The sequence below is a fragment of the Serinus canaria genome, chromosome 8 (assembly GCF_022539315.1).
Source record: "Serinus canaria isolate serCan28SL12 chromosome 8, serCan2020, whole genome shotgun sequence".
Taxonomy (NCBI): domain Eukaryota; kingdom Metazoa; phylum Chordata; class Aves; order Passeriformes; family Fringillidae; genus Serinus; species Serinus canaria.
The window spans coordinates 8981635-9003625 of record NC_066322.1 but is presented as its reverse complement, the minus strand read 5'-3'; the positions used below and the strand labels follow the sequence as shown (position 1 = coordinate 9003625).

Genomic DNA, 21991 nt, shown 5'->3' with positions numbered 1-21991 from the left:
TCTGTGTCCTGTTTTCAGCCTTCCAAGCTGATGGTGGCCTGGCTCACCCGGGGCCCTGTCTGGTTCTGCCCGCAGCCTGCGCAAGCGCCTGTCCATGTCCGAGTCCTCGCACACGGAGAGCGACTCCAGCCCGCCGCTGACGGTGCGGCGCCGCTGCTCGGGGCTCCTGGACATGCCGCGCTTCGCCATCTCCGCCGAGGATGAGGGCGCCGCCCTCAAACGGCCCCAGTCCGAGGGGATGCTCCTGTCCACGGTGCAGGCACGGGAGGGGCTGCCCCTGCCCATTCCAGAGCAGCCTGTGGAGCACGAGCTGCAGCTGGAAGGGGACGCTGGAGCCACCACCCCCTCCACGGCCACCGGCAGCACCTCGGCACTGACAGGTACGTGCTTGGCGACGGGGCGTCCTGCTCCCCAAGGAGGTTGTGTTACCTGGCAGAGATGAGCTCTGTAAAGCTGGCTCTGGGTGTCAGGGGATGTGAGTGCCTCGTGCTATGTAGATATTTTAGTGTAGCTTTGTGGATGTGCTTGCCTTTGAAATAACGCCAGTGGTTTCATCTCCTCAAAATTGCATCGTAGATTTCAGTACTGTCACTTCAAATTGATTTAGGTCTTCTCATGCTTGAGATTCATATGATCTATGCCTACTTACAACCACTGGGTGCCTACCTGAGACAGCATTAATTCAAGCATTAATCAGAACAGATCACTGCTGAGTTGGAGCTGGAGAACGTGGGTGTCAGCCATACCAACAGATCCCTGCTTCCTGTGGTTTTGCTCATCCCAAGAGTTTGGAGAGACTTGAAATATGCTGGGGAAGTGGGGCTTGTGTCAGGGACACGCTACTTATTTTAACATCCAAATATGCCGAAATTCATCCAGTTGTTGTTTCAGAGAAGTGCAGCCTAAATTTAGTAGAGTGGCACTTAGAAGTCAGTGTTTGATTTCTCAGCAACTTTGACTGTCCTGGGGCTTTTACCCAGCTCTGGGCTGAGCTGAACCTTCCTGTGGTGGTGCCCTGGGCTGCTGCAGTGCAGGGGAGTGTTCCCAGCTCCTGCCCCTTTCAGGGCATTGGGAAGGCAAGAGGGTGAAGCTGCCTGTTCTGAGAACAGAGGAGGCCAGAGCTGGGAACTGCTGCAAAGTAGTAAGGGGAGGGGAAAAAATGAAGTTTGGAACAATGGAAGAAAGAGAGGAAGTTGAAATGAAGGTTGGCAAGAGAAAATTTGAGAAAGAAGGCATAATTAGGGGAAGGGCTAGATTGTAGGGTTGAACAACAACGACTAACTGGGTAAGAAAATAAGGAACAAGTTGCTGGGACAAACTGGGAGCAAGCAGACAAAGCAATTTTGATGCATTGAGAATGGAGAGCAAAGGGTACTGAGGGAGTAGTCAGAATGGCAGCAAGAATGGACAAGGAGGAGGGCACTGGGCAGATGTGATGGGGGACTGATAGCAGAAGGTGGAAATGCGCTAGAAGAAATTTGCCTCCAGAGTAAAGTCAAAGATTCCTACATCTTTTTACTCCTTTTCTGCAATCCAATCTGTGAAATTCCTTCCTCCCATTCCCCTTCATTGCCCACACTCCCTGAAGAGGCCTGGTCCTGCCCCCATGGAAAGAAGAGGTGCAAGGGTAAAGGAAGGAAGCTGCCTCATACTCGTTTGGCATAGATGCCATAAGTGAAACCTTGGGCTCTCAATGTCATGCTAAGAACCTAGAAACATGCTGTTAAAAATGGCAAGAACACTTCCATTGCTAATTTGAGTATCTGCAATGTGAGATTGGCAAAAATTAAGTTCTCCTGGGCAGCCTGCTCCCCTGAGCTCAATACATTAGAGCAGTCTTTGATCTAGTGCATGGAATCCAGGGATACCAGTGCTTCAGTGTCCCCAAGCCAGAGGCTTGAAAGGAGTTTAATTCCTGTCACTGTCTCAGACTTCTCCTCTAATTTATATGGCACCTTTTCCCATGCAGCCTCCAAATCCGGGTTCCTTATTGTCTGGGAGCCTGATTTGAAACTCTGTGCCTCTTAAATGTTGAACAAGCATCTGGTCCTGAGGTCTATGGGAATAGTGCTTCGAATTTTTATTTTCATGATACTTCCTGCTTCACTTAGTATGCAGAGCAGTGCTGCCCACTTAAATAACGATGATCAATGTTTTGTTCTGTCCTCATTGTTCAAAATGTGGCCCTTAGGCTTTATTTATTGCATGCTGCTTAAAATTTGCTTTTGAAGACAGAATGATTAATTTCCCTTGTGGAGTTGCTGTGATGCTCACCACTTTCATTTCTAAGCACCTTGTAAATTCTAATTACTGTATTTTCACAGTGCCCCTTTAAGGTATCACATGGGGGACTGAGGCACTGGCCTTGAGTACAGGACCCCCAACCCCCAGAATCTCCTGTTGTTACATGCCCAGTCTGATCTTCAAGAATACTTTGCATTTTATATATAATTGTAGCAGGTTAAGTAATTCAAGACTAAATTGCAACAGTGCACAGAAGGGGGCAAATTAAGGTTGTCTTTGAAATCCACATTTTTACTTTCCCTGACTTGAGTACTTTAGTATTCTCTTAAAGTGGATTTTTTATGTGCAACTCCAGTAGAACCTGGCTCTTCTATTACAGGCAGTTTTAACTCAAAGATTGACAGTTCTTGCTGGTTGTAAAAATGCAGCACTTTCTATAAACCAGTTTTTGTCTGTGAACGATCTCATTGAAACGGTGTGCAGAAGTGCACCACGGCTTTAGGATTCATGGAACTGCCACTGAGCAATCTGATTTCATTAGCGAGCTTTTCCACAGAATAGAAGCTGCTAATTTTCTGTGTTCGGAATAACACCATTTCTGTAAATAAAAATTCAAGCCCTGGGGTTTCTTCTTAGGAAAATTTACTCTTGGACTTCATGTAAACATGACTTTGATTTAATGTATTTTGCCTGTAGGGGAATAGACTGTTAGGAATTCCCTGTGGTTCTAATCTGTTTTAATTTAAACTGTAGCTGGGAGCACTGCAGATTTCTCTGATCCACGAGCTCGCAGTAATAGCAATGAAGGCCCAGACTTTACCACTCCAAAAGCCATCAGCGATTTGGCAGTGCGGCGGGCACGACACAGGTTGCTCTCTGGGGAATCAGGGGAGAAACGCACCTCGAGACCTGTCAATAAAGTGATTAAATCAGCATCCGCTACTGCCTTGTCTCTCCTGATTCCCTCAGGTAAGAAATGCCTTGAGTGAGGCATTGTCAGAATCTGCAAGCACTAAACAAAAGGTCTGCAGACAGATCCTCCCCCTTTGCTCTCCTGGAATAAAGCCTTGGCTGGCAGGAGGGGAGAGAGCTAACTTTTACAGTTGGTTTAATATTTCCTGCTCGCAGGTTGATGAGCACTGCTGTGCCACAGACAGCAGCGCTGTGCGTGTGGTCTGACTGCAGCTTCTGCAAATGGCAGCTGGGCCCTGTTCTTCCCCTGGTTTTGGTTAAATTGACTCCTAGCTGGTCTCTAGACAATGGTGCAGCAAGGAGGTATAGAGACACAAAATTATTTTAACCCTCAAGGTGCTGGTTTTTGGGGTCACATGCTAACTACAGCGCTGTTTGGGAATGAAATGTGTCTGGTGCATTTATGCACAGGGAAGTTTCAGAAACTCCAGATAACTTGGTTGAGATTGAGTGCTCAGGAACTGAACAGTGTAAGTAACTCACTAAGTCAATGCTGAACTGCTCACCTTCTTGGCTCAGCTCTGTCTACAAGCATAACCAGACCTTTACAATTCCCAATGCCAGGTAATAACTCCTAGAGAGCAGCTCAGCCATTCTGAGCTGTGACAGACTGGTTCAGCAGAAGGAGTTTCTCCCCACAGGGATTTTGTCCCTTTCCAGAGGATAAGACCGTGCTGTATTTCCAGGGCTGTGCCTGTTCCTGCCTAGATGGGAGCAGGGAATGCAGCTGGGCCATGAGCAATGCCCGCCCGGTCCTCCCAGCAGTGAGCTGGAGGCAGGAATGCACCTGCTCTTGGCAGTCTTGTGGTGATGCACATCACGTTTCTTGTGCTTTGGATGTCAGTTGCTTTTTGAACTACGAACTCCCTCATGAAAACCTCTAAAATGTGTATTTAACCACCCAGAAAAGGTTTCTCCAGAGCTGCTCTCATCTGCCAGGTAAATATGTGCTGGGTGATTCAGCAGGTGTTTCTTAATGGATTAGAGATTACCTTCTACAGCTGCATTTAGTATTCCTGCTCTTTGGGTTTATTTTACTGATGTTGACCAGCTTCACTTTAAAATGAGAGTTCTGTATTTGCTTTGTACTTTAAGAGGTGGATGTTGTTCCACCAGCAAGCAGAGTCAGGTAGTTTATCTGACAGCCCAGCCCATGGCTTTTCATTTGGGAAACTCACTCAAAAGTAATTTGTGAAGTTGTTTTTCAGTAGCAAAGTCCCTGCAGTAGCTAATATTTTAGATATTTTTGCCCCTGTGAATTTAAAACAGTACCAAAACTGCCCAGACATAGTTGTTGTCTGATCACCTACTCATTCCTTTTGTGTTAATACTGACTGATTTGGATTTATCTCAGCACCAATGTATAACTTGCACAAAGATCTAGAGACATCTGATCTTCTGGAGGAGGATAATACATGATAGCCTGAAAATGGGGTGTTGCAGGATTGTGCCTAGAGCAAATGCTCATGATGGGTTGTAAATCCTGGAAAGAGAAGTAGAGAACACTGTGACCCAACCATAATTCTGTATGAGCAGTGCACTGAACGTACACCTCCAAATGTGCCTTTTTGGAAACTCTGCTGTTTGTATTACAAAGCTTGAATTAGTTGAAGCTGCACACAGACCCAGCTCTGGTGAAGGCCACCAGCTTTAAGACCATTAGCAGACACGGTTTCGTAGCTGTTCTCTAACAAGAATTTTCTCTCTTTCGGAGGCCTGTTTTCCTAATTTTTGCCCACCTTTATGTCATCACTGTAGATCACCACACGTGTTCTCCATTGGCCAGTCCAATGTCACCTCATTCTCTCTCCTCCAACCCATCTTCGAGGGACTCCTCACCCAGCCGCGACTTTTCTCCTGCTATCGCAAACCTGAAACCACCAATCATCATCCATCGGGCTGGAAAGAAATACGGTTTCACTCTGCGCGCCATTCGCGTCTATATGGGTGACAGTGATATCTACACTGTGCATCACATGGTCTGGGTAGGTCTCTGCTCTTCTGCACACAGGACCCTCGGGGCCACATGCATCTAGCCAGGGGTGTGGGGTTTAGCTTTTGTGTTTTGCCACCTTGTTTTCTCTCTCCTTAATCGGACCCAAAGTTGTCTTTTTGGTGGGGGGGGACCATAGATAACTAACTAACCAAATAAATAAATAACAGCACTTTGGGTTTTCTAATAGTTTTCAAGACCATCACAGAATCACAGCAACCTTTCTTTCCTTCTTTTCTCCCTGGTTACATGAATCCACCTTCTTTCACCTGCAGCACATCCTTTAAAGCATGTTTCTGTGTACACACCCTCTTTCTCTTTATTGGGGTTGTTGCATGAAGGTCCATTATAGCTAATTTATTCAGGCTTGTGTTAGTGATTATAACCTGCTTCTGATCAGTTCAGTCTTCTGGGGTTTTCCAAGCAGTCGCTTGGAATTGATTACAAGCCTTAAAGCATCACTGCTGCTATGCTGATTGCCATGGGATTTAGCTCTTGGCTTAGTTGTGAGCTGTGCTAAAAGGTCTGGTTTCCATGTCTGTATCGCTTCCTTCCCACTGCTGCTGATACTTGATCTCTGTGTTCCTTTTGTGTCAGTGTAGATGACTTCTAGGAATGATCCATTCCCTGAAGCAGTGTTGTTAGGATTGTGTAGGTAGGGAGAATGCAGTCAGGGTAAAGGTGATTTATTCTTTCCCTTGCACTTCTGTGTTCTTTAGGTAATATGGACTTCACACCCTTTGGTCCTTATTTAACACTCATTCTGAGAGAAATAATCTGAAACTGAATTTTTGCCTTGCCCCTTCCTTGGTTTTCTTGAACAATGCTGTGTTTACCAAGATACTTATTTGGAATCTTTCCTGGCTAGAGGGAGACATGTGCATTCCCTTGCACATCTGTCTCCTCATGGTGAAGGAGGCTTACATTCCTGACCAGGGACAGGGGAAAGGCAGTGTGTTCACAGGAGAAAAGTGTTGCATTGGATAGGTTAATAAAGGATGGAAAGTAGAAAAAGAAACTCTGTTTGGGATGAGATGCAATATAGGCACCTTAAACACTTGGCAGAGTCTTCCTTAAAAGTCTGTTGGCCACCTTGTGTTCCATCATGTACGTGGAAGGATGCTGGATTTGGGATGGCAAAGAAATTGAAAGAGGCTGAATATTTGTCTGGAAATCAAGAGCATCTGGGTAACATTCCTGCATGCTATAAAATTCTTGGAAGTGTGTTAAGCCTTTTGCTTTGGGAAGAGCTGGTCTCTTGATCAGCTTAACCATCCTGGCTGCCTTGGATCAGGATAAGACTGGTGGGATGCTGGGGAGGGGTGGCAGAGTGCAGGGCTTTGTGCTTGGCTGTGCCAGGGGTGATTTTTTTCCCCCTTCTCAGAAGCAGCTGGGGCTGGCAGTGGCAGGAAGTGACACGGATGGGCTTTGAGTCCCATCTGGGCCAGTGGCCCTGCACATTCCCCTTCTCAGAGCAGTCACCCCTTGTTGTTGGCAGCACGTGGAGGAAGGGGGTCCAGCCAACGAAGCAGGTCTGCGGGAAGGGGACCTGATCACCCACGTCAACGGCGAGCCGGTGCACGGGCTGGTGCACACCGAAGTGGTGGAGCTGATTCTGAAGGTAGGGGCTCAGCACTGCTACATTTTGGAAAACATGAGCAGCTTGTTTAAAATGTTTGTAATTTTGGCATTGTCTGAAATACAAGTGTGTGCAAAGCACCTGGTGGTATTTAAGAGCAGCTTTGTACTGGTTCTGGTTGGTGTTGGAATTATCCAGTTAAATGACTTGTGTTTGATACCTCTCTGAGCAGAATCCATTTGCAGAAAAAAAACCCCAAAGTTCTGGACTGTTCCAAGAGACAGACGTCTTTGGGATTGCAAATAGAGGAGCAGTCAGGATTATTATTTTTTTTAATGAGTGAGACAAGCCATGCTCTGTGTTGCAGATTCATCATGATAGATGCCTGATATGTTCACATCTGCCATCAGTCAGAGCACTGGGAATAGGATTGGTGACAGAATATCACTTTGTTCAAGTTTCCAAGTATTACAAGTATTAAATTGAGTCATTTGGGATCTCAATGGGAGAGGTCAGATACTGTGTACTGCCTGCTCTGGGAAGCTTTACCTAGCAGCTGGGGTCTGAGCTAATCATTTGTGAAAGCCTGACTAACGAGGGCTCTCTCTCGGCAATTCCTTAATAAATGATAGGTGGAAATGCTGAGGGGAAAAATGGAGTTTGACAAAGGATTACAAAATGGCAGGCAGCAATAAACTAGCAGCCTACCTGCTTTGCCTGCAGATCTGCTTCAAATAACCATGTTTTAAGCAATGTCTCTTTGTCTTGTGTCTGACAGAGTGGAAATAAAGTGTCCATCTCCACCACACCATTTGAGAACACATCCATCAAAGTTGGTCCAGCTCGAAAAGCCAGCTACAAATCCAAGATGGCTCGTAGGAACAAGAAGAGCAAAACAAAGGATGGTCAGGAAAGGTTTGTTTTGATGTTTCTCTGTTAAAATTCAAGGGTAATCAAGATAATGTAGGAGATCCTTAGAGAGATCTAGTCAAACCCATTTGCAGATAATGTATATCAGCAGGTATGTACTTTAGTTCTTCCTTTCTTCCTTTATTTTTTTCTCTTTTACAAAATTGACTGAAATATGCTAGCAAAGGTAAATAAATCATTTGGGCTTGTAAACACCTTGTGAATGCTCTTCCCCAGTAAGAAGAAGAGCTCTCTGTTGAGGAAGATCACGAAACAAGCATCGCTGCTTCACACCAGCCGGAGTTTATCGTCCCTGAACCGGTCTCTGTCATCTGGAGAAAGTGTGCCTGGCTCTCCAACTCACAACCTGTCTCCTCGGTCACCAACCCAGAGCTACAGATCCACTCCAGAGTCTGTACACTCAGGTAAAAAAACAAAACAAAACTAAGCCAAAAAATCCAGTCAAACAAGTAAAGAAAATACTGGAGGAGACTTTTGCTGATTGATTAATTTTGGAAATAAAATACACAGCAGCAGGTAGCAGGTCTCTTTGTGAAGCAAATGACAGCTGTGATGTCGATTACCTTAAGGATGGATGTGTTCTTTTTCATTGATTCATTTAAAAATGAGAATCCATACATCCTTTTAAGAATGCACTTGCTGTACTACAGCATCCTTCCACTTTGATGAAAATGTGTGTTATAAGTCGCAATCTTTTCATTGCAGTTTGACACATTTTCTGCGTTCAGAGAAAAGAAATCAAAACAATGTGGCAAAGTCATATTTGAAAATTGAATCAGCTGCTGGAATAAAGAGATTTGCATCCAGAGAATAGCAATGAAACACGTGGTTTGTCTGATCAAAGTGGGTTTTTTCCAGAAAAGTGTTCTCATAGCTGAGTGTTTCTTACTGTGCTCTGGGGTTGGGTGCTAATGATGTGAATTGCCATCAGAAGCCTGGCAATGTTGCCTTCAATATCACTGCTGTGCTTTGGAGTAACACAGCATTGTGTCTTGACTTATTTTCAATAACTTGTTTTAATGGCCAAATATGTATTAATTTTCTTGGTATTTTTTCTTTGTTCTTTTTGTTTTGTTTTGTTTTTTCTTTTAAGTTGGTGGCAATTCTTCTCAGAGCAGCTCTCCCAGTTCCAGTGTTCCCAACTCTCCAGCCAGCTCTGGACACATCCGACCCAGCTCCCTGCATGGCCTAGCACCAAAGCTCCAGAGGCAGTACAGGTCTCCAAGGCGTAAATCTGCAGGAAACATCCCTCTGTCCCCGCTGGCTCACACTCCATCACCAACCCCACAGTCCACGTCACCGCAGCGCTCCCCATCTCCTTTGCCAGGACACTCAATTGGCAGCTCCGGTATCATCCAGTCTTTCCCAGTAAAGCTGCACTCCTCTCCACCACTGGTGAGACAAATTTCTCGCCCCAAAAGTGCCGAGCCCCCTCGGTCTCCTTTGCTGAAGAGAGTGCAGTCGGCCGAGAAACTGGCGGCCTCTCTGTCCTCCTCTGAGAAGAAGCTGGGCTCCTCACGGAAGCATAGCTTGGATATTTCCCACTCTGAGTTCAAGAAGGAGATGTTACAGCGGGATCCCAGCCTCCAGAGCCTGCAGGAATCGGCCAACGAAACGACGGGCGGCAAACTCGGGCTGGCGGAAAAGGGAATGCTGCAGAAGCCGGGCTCGCGGAAGCTGGGTGCCATTCGGCAGGACAGGGTGGAGAGGAGGGAGTCCCTGCAAAAGCAGGAGGCCATCAGGGAAGTAGATTCTTCTGAAGATGAAACAGATGATGGTTCGGAAGATAGTCAGGATGGGAGAAGGGTGGACAAGCCCCGTGGCAGTGGAGACCAAGGCTCGGATTCTTTTAATGAGGATAATAAGTTTTCATCTAAATTGGAAAGCAAGGATAGTATTGAAGATGATGCCTTTCTACCTGAAGATCCAAAAGGTACAGAAGATTCGCAGAAGGGAAGTACTCAACAAGCAAAGCCTGTTTCAGAGCTGCTGCAAATCAGTGTGCACCCCTCCCCACCAGAGCTCCCCTCAAGAACTGCTCCAGAAAAACTAGCTAATTCAGAAAAGCCATCCCTAAAATCAGAAACAACTGCAAAGGAGCATAAATTGCCAGAAAACAAAACTTTGGTGTGTTTTGGTCCAAAAGACAGGTCTTCTGAAGCAATCAAAGATCTTGGGAGCACTCCAGGTACTCAAAAACCAGTAGATCTCACAGAACATATGCAGTGCCCATCTATCAAACTCCTGGAACTTGAAGAAGGTGATTCTTCTGGGGCCTCCTGTGGTAAACCTGACTTGAAAGAGCCTGTGCTAACAGAAAGCAGCCAGAAAAAGCAGGATTCCAAACCTCTGCTGGCACTTTCCTCATGGTGCCCAGCAAGCACGAGCACTCCTGTCGCGGTGAGCCCCCCAGACCGCGGCCAGAAGGGTCGTGAGGAGACACCTCAGCCTGTGGAACAGCACAGCTCCTCATTTCTGTCTCCTGGGAGCGCCAGTGAAACATCCCAAAGAAGTCCTGGCCCTGACAAGCAGCAGCCCAGCTCATCCCAGGCAGAGGATGCTTTAACCTCCAGCAAAACCAGCCCAGCAGGACTCGTGTGCTCCCCACTCCCCATCCCCAGTGCCATCTCCGTGTCCCAGCTGGTGCCCCTGGCCCAGAGCGTGTTGGGCCCTTTGAAGCTCAGTATGTCTGGGTCTGGAGAGGTGGAAACAAGAAAGGATTTGGGTGCCCACTCTAAAGAGGAGAGAGATTTGAAACAAAAAAGGCAGGAAATTTCACAAGTAGGAGAATGTCAAGAGAAAGCCAAACCCTCTAGCACAGATGGTCTGACCACGACGAGTGGGTCCTGTGCAGAGTCCTTACACCCAGCAAAGCCCTGGGAGGCAGTGTGTCCTGTGGGGGCCAAAAAGGAGGCAACATGTCCTGTGGTGGTCAAAAAGGAGGCAACATGTCCTGTGGTGGTCAAAAAGGAGGCACTTTTTTGCAGTGCTAAAGCATCTGAGGCGCTGGCAGGGAGCTGCAAAATCACTCCGTCAAAAGAGCTGTCTCATGCTCTTGGACCAGCAGCTCTGAGAGCATCTCCTCTGCCAGATGGCAGCACGAGGCCCTGTAAAGAAGGGACTCTGGCACAAGCAAAAAGCAAAGAGGTTGGGAATCAGTTAAAAGTACAAGACTTTCCCCTGTCACATGATGATGCTATAAAGAAAACATAGCAGCATCGCTGGTACTCATGGACTGGAGCGTTCTACATTCAAAATAGAGACTGCATGTTTGAATTTTGTAATATACACTAATATAAAATAGAACTTGTGTACATCTATTTTTGGGAGGGTTTTTTTCATACTGTTTTTTGTGTTTTTTCATCCTTGCTATTCTATTTTTGTACACAGTAGTGCTTGCTGTTTGAGGTCTCTTTAGAACAGGGTATCTTTAAAGCAGGGCTTAAGAAACACTTTGGTTACATTTTTTTCCCTTCCACACCTTTTATTTTGCCTGAGTTTAGGGCCTGATGTGCTCCTCCCTCTAATTCTGCATTTATTTGAGATCCCAAAAATTCTGTGTGCAAAAAAGGCAGCTTGTTTTTAAATTTCTGCTTTTCAGCACTCTCTTTGAAATTCCATTGAAATTCACAAATGTCAAGTTTTTGCTCCAGTTTTACAATCTGATGTCCCTTGACAAGAATAAGAACCTATCCTCTTGTCTGCAAGTTATTCTGAAAATACTGACCCTCTTTGGTGCAGGTAAAACTTCTTTGTCACCATGTGTCTTCACAGTCCTGTGTCCTGAGAGGATGTGGAGACAAAGGACTTGGCTGGAGAGATTGGACAGAGAGAGATCCCTGTCTTCTCTTTAAAACAAGTGAGAGTATTTTTCAATGGAATTCTCAGAAACAGAAATCTCCAATCCATGAGCTGGCTTTTTTGGGGATTGTTTTTACTTATCTGTATGGTACACATGGCAACTTTTCCCTCTGTTTTTAAAATTTTAGTGATGTTTTATCTTCCTTTCTCTGGCTTCAATTCATAACTTGCCCTGCCTCAGAGTAAGTGACCCCAGGAAAGGGGTGCCTGTAGGTTGGTTTTAAAGTAGAAAAATTTGTAGTTGCATATTCTCCAGTGTGTCTGGCAAAGTTATCTCAATGAAAAACGACCTTTGGAGACTTTTCCTTCTCTTGGTGAGTCTAAATAGGTAGGGATTTTAAGGTGTCCCTTAACATTTCTGAACTGGGGCTTGGGAAACTTGCTGAGTTTTCTGAATCTGCCCGTTTTAATAACAAACCTACGAAGAGTTCAGACTCCTCGAGTTCTGTGGTCAAGCTGCAAGCAGACTTTAAAACACACGTGATATTTTCAGATTTCAGCTTTAATAGCTAGATCATTTCCACTGCTGAGGTCACTTTGCATTAAAAGCTTCCTCTTTGCTCCTAGGTTTAGACATCGCTTTGCTCTAAGTGTGACCGACTCTGGGTGACAGTGCTCCTTGCTGAGGATTAGACCAATAATAATGCACCAATAAATGTGTTGAGTGGTGATACCTGTAGCACTGTAAGCCATTTCTTCATCCAATTAGAGGTTCCTCTCAATGAACACTCCCATCATTTGTCCCAGATTGTGCTCAGCTTGTATCCTCATCTTGTCTGAGTGGATCTCCCTGCGGATCACCCGCGAGCGATCGCTCCCTGCTCACTGGCTTACTCTGTTAGAAGCAGAATGACTGTGCAACAGTATTCCAGGCTAAAACCCCTCTCTGTTGGTCTGATTTCCTTACACTGCTGCTTCCTTCACTGTTTTGGCTTTCTCTGAACTTGAAGTTCTGATTTGCTTCCCCTGAATGCAAATATGTTTATTATATAGGAATATATTTTCTCGTCTCTTTTAATCTGATTTCGGTACAAGCCACAACTCGAAAAAAATCTCTGGAATCTCACCCTGTTTCTTTCTGTGTAGCAGTTGATTCTCCCCATTATATACTTGATTTTGGCTGCTTGGATTCAATTTCTGGACCAAGGTTTGGTTTGGTTTGAGCTTTTTTTTTTTTTTTTTTAACATGTTTAAATGAGTGTTTACTCCGTGTGTCAGTGTGAACATGTATGGTGTTGCTACTACACTAACCAAAGCCTCAGCGCTCCCAGGTAACACTGAATAAACCTGGTTGTGGTGGTACTGAGAGCAGAGCCTGCTGTGCTCTCTCTCTGCTCTTTCCCCTGGAATTCATAGGCTGCTCGTATACACTTGGTTTGCAATTACAAACCACAGTATTTCCACTGCCTTGTCAGGGTCCTGGGTGTCTCCAGCCTCTCCAAGGGCTCTTGGTGGTGAGCATCATTCAGTGCTGATTTAGAGCAGTAGCAAGTAAGGAACAGACTTGGCAGGATCTGGTACTTGCCTGGCTAGTTTTCTCCCTGATGGGTTGATCTGCTAGAAAACTGTTGAGAAACAGCGCAGGATATTATGGCATGGACAGGAATAGTGAAAAGTGGATTTGGCATCCTGAGTCTGTGGTAATTACAAAGACAAGCCTCCTTGACAAGCTGATCTCCTGAGAGCACCTGACCTTGGCGAGATGGAAGTGTCTGTGTAAATTAAGGAGTTGTGTGAGGAGGTGGTCCGACCTGGCTCTTCCCTGGGTGGCAGGTCCCTCTTTTCCTTCTGTGTTTAAAAAACCTGAGGAGAAGACTCACTGCTCGTAGGAGGTGAGCACGGGGTGTGAGCCAGGCTGGGTAACCTGGTTCATCCCCCACGGGCAGGGGTGGGACCCTGTGACAGTACCAGCTGTAAGCTGCTGACTCCCTGCCTTTGCAGGCATGGCTTCCCATGCTGAATTGCAGAATTATCCTTTCCTAGGCATAAAAGGAGGAGTGAAAACCCTTGCTATGTCACAGCTTTTGCTGCTTTTGCCTGTGTTGGCCAAAGAAAAGGTGAGGTATGTGTTTCGTTGCCTCTTTTGTAGCTACAGTACAGAGAGTGGTCAGTGCAATTAAAAATCCCTGTTTTTTTGGAAGCCAAAGCCAAACAGCGTTGCCAGGAAAGCATTCTAGTGAAGAATGCCCTGCTCTTGCCCAGTCCTGCAGTTTCCCTCAGTGTGCCAGGTGCCCCATCATCCCTGTTCTACCTGCTGTCAAATTTACATGGCGCACTTTAGCAAAAGGTTTGGGCAAAAAGACTTTCTCTATTAAGTTTTGATAGTAAGCCAGGTAGATACACCAAGACTTATTCCTTGCTCTGCTATAAATTCCTTAAATACCCTCTCAAAAAAAGGCTTGCAGAATGTGTTGGGAAGGAACAGGATGTTGGAAAAGCTGTGTCTGGGGGGCACGAGTGTGTTCCCAGTGCCGAGTCAGGCAGGCCCAAGGTGGGAGCCACAAGCGTGGGGTGTGTGTTTGGTGAATGAGCCGTGCATGTCACCATCCAAGTGTGCTGCTTTCCTGCTTTGTTTCCCTCTTCCCTTCTGTCAGCTTGGATGTGTCTCCTGCTCCTCACCTGTGTTGGGATGGCAGTGCCTAAGCTGGTTCGGCCTCCACAGCTCCTCTCTGCTCCTGCATCCCTGCCCAGTGCCTCAGTGTTATTTTTCCCTTTGTCTCTTACTGTTGCAAACTAAGAGAAATGGATGATATTTATTGTAAATATTAGACTTTAGTGTTGTACTGGCCACTCCTGGGTCTGAATGTTGGAGGCCTTTGGCTGCTGCTGTACTAAAGAGCGCTTGTGGGGGAAGGGGTAGGAGTGACCTGTGGGTTTGTTTGCCACACTTGCATTAAGGTGTGATTTGGAGTAATTTTTTGTTTTGTTTTGTTTTTTCTTTCGAAGAGGGGAGGATAAAGTCTTTCTCTGGTTTTCTCTTACTGGATGTGAAGGATAATTCTGTACTTCTAGTAGAAGATTTGACAGAAGTGTGTGTTTACGTTGTGTTCGATTACCATATCCAGGTGGCTGTGAGAGCACCCCCTGCGCTGGGCTCTGCCAAGCCGTGTCACTCAGCACTTAGCTAGATAAGAGAAAGTGTGGAATTTCTGTGTTTTTAGAAACTTGAACAATTGCCACATAATAGCGGTGCAATAATTTTTATTCATGTTGTACCTGCATGTCGATGTTCAAATCCTCCTCCAAAATAAATAATTTTTTTTTTTTTTTTTTACATAAAGCCAAACTCGTGTTTGTCTCTTGGTTGGTCTCCCCTCAGTTTCTCATAGCTCTGGTGGTGGCTGTGCTCCCAACCTGCCTGCTCAACCAGCTGCTTGATGGGGCAGAAAATGGCCTGTGGAATGTCTGAGTACAGGAGTAACTCGGCCAGGCTCTTTGGGATTTTCTGCTCCACAGGCCAGGTGTGTGGCTAAGCCAAAGCTTTCCACTTTGGAACTCAAGTCCAGAATTTGCCATCCTCCACTGAGTCTGTAAGTTTATAGCGTTTTGTGTCTCTGCTAATGCAGGGTCCTGATGGTAAAAACATGTAGGGGGTTAAAGGGGTAAAAACCTGTCAGATGTGAAACTTGTGGCTGTGACTGGCCACAACTGCACACCATGTCTGATGGGTGCAGGAATTAGATGCACAATAAAATCCAAAGGGCAGGGGCTTGGCATGGGCTTGGATTAGCCACAGGGCAAGAGCCAGCAGGTGCTACACGGCCTCTTTTTCACCCACTCATTTAGGCAGCCTTGATGCTGCACCACCCAAAACCTTTCCAGAAACAGATCTTTGCTTTTAACATTTGCAGGTGTGTGCCCTCCGCATGGAAAAGCCTTCAAAGGCTATTCCTGTCCTTGGAAATGGAGCTGGGGAGACGTTCATGTCTGGGGGGATTGGACTAATCCTCATTCGCTGCTGCCAAGGATGCTCAAAATATCCCGTGTCTCCGTGCTCCAGAGACGCTGCGGAGCGGGAATCGGGGGCGAAGCTCGGCTCCGTCCGCAGGAGATTTGCGGTGCCTCTGCCGGCAGCCGCTCGCTGGGCGTCATCGCTGACGTGCGCTCATGAAAGAGAGATGCTCCTGCCCACGCCGAGCGGGCCCGGAGGGACGGGAGCGGGCGCGGGGACAGCGGTGCCTCCCCTGGAATAACCCCCCTGTCCTTCACGGCAAAGGCTCCCGGCTCCGGGCGTGGAGCAGGGGCTGGCTCTGCCCCACAGCCCAAACCCAGAGCATCATCTGCAGCAGCGCACAGCCTGAGCTGGGAGCAGTGCCCTGGATGAGCACAGTTCGGTGCAAGGGCTTTTCAAACTACATTTCATGGAAACAGAGATATTTTTCTCCTTTTTAAGGCTCACTAGCTGGAATTTAATTATGGTTATTTTAAAGATATTTTTCTCCTTTTTCAAGGCTCACTAGCTGGAGTTTAATTATGGTTATTTTAACATCCACAGCCCTCCTGTAGAGGTTTCCCCAGCCAGGAATAAGTAACACTCAGTTCACATCTTCTAGAGGATTGAGCTACAACAACTAAGGGTCATTTTTTCCTCCCAAATGATGGCATGGAAGTGGCAGCCAGTGCACTTTGGTGCCCACTTGCCAGTGCTGAGATTTGACTCCTTCCCCAGGGATTAGAGGGTGTGGGTGAGTGTCTGGGGGAAGTCCCACTCCAGCAGCCTGGCTGCCTGCAGCTAACCTGGAATTGTGAAGGTGGGAACTGGGGAGAAAACCAGAGCATTCTGCACAGGTGCACTGTTGGTCAGAGCATGGAGCTGATGGGTTTGATATGGGCCGTTCACTTAACAACTGGACTCATGGTCCTTGTGGATCCTTTTCAACTCAGAATATTCTGTGATTCTGTAAACAGTCTGCCCAGAATGGAAGCCACAGCTGGAATTGCTGTTGGATGCACTGGGGACTCCAGAGGAACCTGGGGCCCCTCTAGTGCTGCCTGTTCCCGTGTGGATCCAGGGCACTGAGTGCAGGAGCTCAGCTCGGGGGGATGTGCAGGTGTCTGTGGCTCCACAGGGTTTAACTCTTCCCATCTGCCTCTGCTCTGGGCAGCCTCACTCCCTGTGACCATGGGAGCACCCAGGGCTGGCCTGCAGCCACCCCCTCTCCAGCCTCCCTCATGTGCCAGTGGGCTTTATATTTTAAACGCTGATTAGGGCTGACCTCATATTTCAGAGCTTACTTCATAGTCACTAATGAGGGATTAGGAATGTTAAGCTAATTAGCAATCAGCAAACGAGGGCTCAGTCAGTCTCCTCAGCCTGACAGGCTGTCAATGAACGAGTTATTTGATGATTATCGTAAACCTGCTCAAACGGGCTGCCTAATTCTGATGGGCAGCAGGGAACCAGGGCGAGCTGCAGCCCAGGTGATGGGAGCTACAACCTCACACGGCCCTGGCCACTCTCCTCAGACTGGAGGGGGCAGGACTCCTGCTCCTGGACCCAAAGGATTCAAATAAGTAAAGAAATTGGAGTGTTTTTTGGTTTTTTTCCCATCTCAGATTTGTTGAGTTATGATCCAAACTTCCCAGCCTGACTGTTTTGGGAGAGGCTTTATCTGATGGGTCACCTGAGAAGAAATTTGGCCACCCCTGGATGCTGTTCAGCTCCAAAAATACCCTCAAACCAAACCTTCTCTGCTGGGAAGCCTCCTCCCAGGCCAGCCAGAGCAGCCTGGCTTTCAATTGGGTTTCAACTCCCTGCATTTATTATCCCATTATTATTTATTATTATTTATTATCCCATTATTTTGATTTTCTCCCACACCCCACCCTCCACTCCATGAGGGAAGCAGGGCAGCCAGGGGGTATAGTGAGGTGGGGGGTGGGAGGGTAGCAGGGGCCTGATCAATATTTCAGTCTGGAAAGGGGAGAAAAACCCCAAACTCCCAATTATAAAACCCCAGAGTGCTTGTGGGGATGAAGCATGGGGGGAACGAATGGGACTAATGGGCTGTCCTGGCCCAGGAGGGATGCAGGGATGCAGGGCACTGTCCTTCCTGCTGCTTCTCTGCTCTTTTCAGGGTACTAAGGACCCAAGGAAGCTCCACACCTGCTGATGGCCCGTGTGGATGTGGTGCTCAGCCTTGTGCCAAGGACACACTCCAGCTGTGCTGAGGGGCAGGATTGGAGAGAAAGAAGGTATGGGAACCAGGGGCATTGCTGTCAGGCCAGTGCCCCTGCAGGTCTCTGGGAATGAGGGAGCTGCCTCTGCCCTGGGCACAGCTGTGCTTTTTGCTGGATGATTCCAAAAAGGGCCATTTTCAGCTGCTGGATGTGGGGGTGTGGATGGTGGCAAAGGCTGGATGGATCTGGGGCAAGGACTGAGCAGGGATGCTCCTATTGCTGCCTGAAACCCATTTTCCTGCCTTTCTGGGGGAAAATGTAAAGCTTTCTCTTCCTTTGCAGCCAGTTTGGACAGAGGTTTCTCGCCCTCAGGGGTTCAGGGTTGGCCAGGACGTGCGGCTGTGACCTCCTTGCTGCCGGGGCTGGATCCATCCTGCCTCTCGTCCGTGCCCTTCCCATGTGCCACCCCAGCCCGGCAGACTGGGAGCTAAAAATAAGTGAAATGCAGGGGATAACCGTGTGCCTAAATATATCCCTTCTTTAATTAGCACCAGGCGACTGCCTGGCAGTCACGTCCGTCTGCCCGCTAATCCCGGAGCTGCGCCCTCGTCACGGGGCTCCCCCGCCGGGCTCCCGTGAGCCCGGGCACGGAGCGTCCCCGCCGGCTCCCTGCGCTCACCCTCGGCCAGGGGAGGCGCCGGGGATGGCCGGCGTGGGAGGATGACACCACACAGGGCTCACAGCAGAGCGAGGAGGGGCAGGGGTGAGGCGGGGGCATCGTCCTGCGGATGCTGAGCTGTGCGAGGCGGGGGACAGGCAGGAATGGTGATGCCGGGAATCCCTCTGGCTGTGGGATGATCTCCCATGGCGCTGCCTGGGGAGCTGCCCTGTGCAGGGCTGAGGCTGAACTCGGTGGGGTCAGGCTGGGAGAGCTCCCTCCTCCCCCGGATCTCACCTGGAGCATCCCTGACTCTCGCTGGTGCTCACCCCAGGCAGTGGGTCAGGCAGGATTTAACCCATTGCAGCTGCATTGAGCTCCGTGGTCCTTCAGGGCCTTGGAAGTTGGAGTTGCACCACAGCTGCTGGTTTAGCATCTTTCTCTATTTCTAATACAGACATACCAATACCTCTTTCTGGTTTGCCCCCTTGCAAGGGCATTGGATGCCATCAGGAAGGGATGAGCTAAACCTATGGGCCCCGCGGCTGCAAACCCTTCTCTGGTCAGTAGCCCTTCTGCTTCCCTAAAAGGCTGGGTTTTCCCCAAAAACAGCTCCTGGGGGGCTCTGTGAGCAGCACAGTGGGGCAGCATCCTGAAGGGTCTTCCTTTGGGTTCCCTCAGATGACCAAGCCATTCCTGCTGCTGGCAGCCAGGACATGGGGTCTCACTGCTCTGTGAGTAGGTCTGGGCTTTGCTCTGGGCACCCCTGTTAATCCTGCAGGAGAAGGTCTCTGGAAAAGGTGCTGCCCTCCCAGGGAAATGCAGCAGAAGGTGGCATTCCCCAATAAACTATTCCTGTGCTCATCCTCTCATTCCCTGACAGCCATGGTTGTTTTGCTGGAGATGAAAAGCAAAACAACCATGGAGAGAAGAAGATGAAAATGTAAAATGAGATTTTCAAGATTTCCAGCCCCAGGTCACTGGAGTGACACCCCAGGCCATTCCCTGCTTGATTGCTCACCAGTGATCTTAAAAGTAACTGGGTCCTGTTGCCTCCCTCCCACCCTCTCCTGACTTTTGAGAAGTTGAGTGGGTGGTGGAGCCAGCTTGTTAACTCTGGGGCTGTCATTAATGAGGGTGCTCCTTAATCCTGCTGGTGCTGTTGGGTTTGTCCATGGGGCTGCTCAGGGGTGGACATTCCCAGAGCAGGGGGGGATGCTCCTGTGGGACAGGGGGACTGTGCTGCTCCCCAGCACTGCCCACATTCCCTCTCACTGTTAGAGCACGAGCATGTTTAGAGCATGAGGAGGGAAGCAGAGCCCAATGTGCCCCTTCCTGTCCCCCCATTCCTTGCATTTCCATGTGCTCACTTTCCTGGTTCTTTAGGCATGAAGGACTTTGGGCAAGGAGAACACTCACCTCTTTGCCTCTTTCCCAGACCTTCAGCTAGATGCAGCAACGTCCAGCAGAAACCTGTGGGGCTGTGGCTGCTGTCCCCTGTTTGGGGAGCCAGATTCAGGGGAATGGTGGTGGAGCAATGCTGGGGAGCAGCTGAGCCCCTGCCCTGCCTGCATTATGGTGCAAGGGCAGCCTCCCCATCTGTTCTGCAGCTGGATGGAGGCCCCACTTCTCCCAGGAAATCTCCTCTGTGGGAGTCAGGCCAGTGCTGCCCATGCAGCCAGTGCCATGAGACCATCTGGTCTATATTGCACTCCTGACCCAGGAAAACCCCTCCTGCTCGTGGGACACACACATTCCAGCCCTGCTCCTCTGTCCTTGTGCTGGAGGAGCGGGTGCTGGCACTAGGACAGGAGCAGATCAGCTGATTTGGAGACCAAATTTGAATTTTTGGGGGGTCTTTGGGGCTTGGCAGCTTGAGCTGCTGTGAGATTGCATTGGAGTTGGGCTGGAATTCCTTTTTCCTTCCAGCCTGCTGAGGCCTTCCTGCGTGGGGGAAGGACATGCACATGTGTGTGCAGGAACATCCCAAATTCAGGGCAATCCACTCCATCCTTCTCCAATTCCTGCTCTCAGGGGAACGAGGCTGGAGCTCCACCAGCACTGCTGTAGATCTCTGAGGGTGCTGTGGCCAGGTGTTGGTGAAGCTCCAAAAGTGGCTTATCCTGGTGGGATGCAGATAACACCAAGAAGGGACACCAGGGACATTTTGGGCAGGTGTTGCACCCGTGGGAACGGAGGGATGATGCTTCTTTGCAGTCTGTTTGCAGGATGGGGCATTTGCTGCTCAAGGAGAGGGGTATGAACCCCAAATAGTGTGGAGCCTTATGGGGAGGGCTGAAGGGATGTTCCTGAGGATCTGGGAATGCAGTGGCAGAGCCAGGAAAGGCCCTGTGGCACATGGAGCCCTGTAGCATGGCCCAGCACATTGTGCTGGCAAGGGACAGCCTCCCTGGCACCTCCCCACTTTGGAGATACCAACCCAAACCTTGGCACGGGAGAAAAGCACCATTCCCCAGCGTGGGGCTGGTCTGGGGCTCCTGTGGGGGGGCTGCTCCCCTTCCCAGCCCCTGCTGCTGGCACAGTGGGTTCTCCAGCTAAATTCCAGTGCTGGGAAGTGGAGGGCCCACAGGTGCTCCCCTGGAAAGCCAGGGGCTGCCAGCAGCAGGCAGGAGCAGGGTTTGGCCGGCGTCCCTGTGCACAGACAGTGATGGATTCCAGACGGCCCGCGGGCGCACAGGGCTCACCACAGCGTTCCTTCCCTCGGCAGCTGGGCTGCGAGGAGCCTGCTCCAAAGGCAACATCCGTCAGGAGGCGGTGCTGGGACCGGGAGAAGGATGAGGAGCAAGAGGAGAAGGAGGAAGAGGAGGGGGATGGTTTTATTCCTTTGGCTGCCACAGTGACCTCTCGGGGCTGACTCAATTTCTCCATCCCATCTGTCTCCTCCTAGCCCTGCATGGAAGGCTGGCAGCAGCAAAGGCAAGTTTTCAACTGCCTAAAAATATTTGGGATGTGGGCAGTGGGCAGGGGAGGCTCGGGCTGGCCTGCCAGGGGTGTCAGGTGTGGCCCACACTGTGTGAGTGAGCAGGCTCGTGGGGAACCATCCCTGTGCTGCAGGAGGGGAGAGCCCTGGGCTGGGCACGGCTTCAGCTGGGGAAGGGGGGCTGGTGCACCCCCTCCCTCTGCATTTGGGGTGGGGGAGCAGCTTTAGACCGGTGACAGAGGAACTGGTTGGAAGGCAGCACGTCTGGGGGCTGCTCAGGAGGAAGATGCTGGTCCCTGTCACCTGGGGAGTCTGAAAGGCCACCTGAGCATGCAAGCCAGTGAATCCCTGGAAGAGGTGTGGTTTAGGAGAAAGGTACACAGCTGTGGAGCTGGTTCAGCTTCCCATCCTGAGTGAGGCTGGGATTTATCAGACATATTCAGAAAACAACCTCTGAACTGAAAATGATGGTGATGAACGCTTGTGCCTCCAGTGAATCCTGGAGGAGGGATTTTTCTCCCTCAGGAGAAAGGTGAAAGGGTGAAAGGGCTGTGCAGCATGTGCATCTTGCTCCCAGCAGAAGGCTTCTCTTCCCAGAGGGGCAAGAAAATTCTCTCAGAAACTGTAGACACACACAAAAATTACACCATGAAGTAGGAAGGAAAAAAATTAAAGGGCAACACAAAGCAGGAA

The 21991-nt window shown here is 49.0% G+C and overlaps 1 protein-coding gene across 4 annotated transcripts in view; it reads left to right on the top strand.

Moving 5' to 3' along the window:
* The window catches only part of MAST2 (microtubule associated serine/threonine kinase 2), a 186459-nt gene extending 171729 nt beyond the window's left edge, over positions 1-14730 (top strand). For all 4 annotated transcript variants that reach the window (XM_050977181.1, XM_030226303.2, XM_050977183.1 and 1 more), the window contains 7 exons: positions 76-380; positions 2998-3213; positions 4975-5201; positions 6708-6830; positions 7567-7703; positions 7935-8122; positions 8812-14730. In XM_050977181.1, the coding sequence (XP_050833138.1) occupies positions 76-380; positions 2998-3213; positions 4975-5201; positions 6708-6830; positions 7567-7703; positions 7935-8122; positions 8812-10931 (3316 nt within the window). In that variant the 3' untranslated portion in view covers positions 10932-14730. The remainder of the gene's footprint in view (positions 1-75; positions 381-2997; positions 3214-4974; positions 5202-6707; positions 6831-7566; positions 7704-7934; positions 8123-8811) is intronic.
* The last annotated feature ends 7261 nt before the right edge of the window (positions 14731-21991 follow it).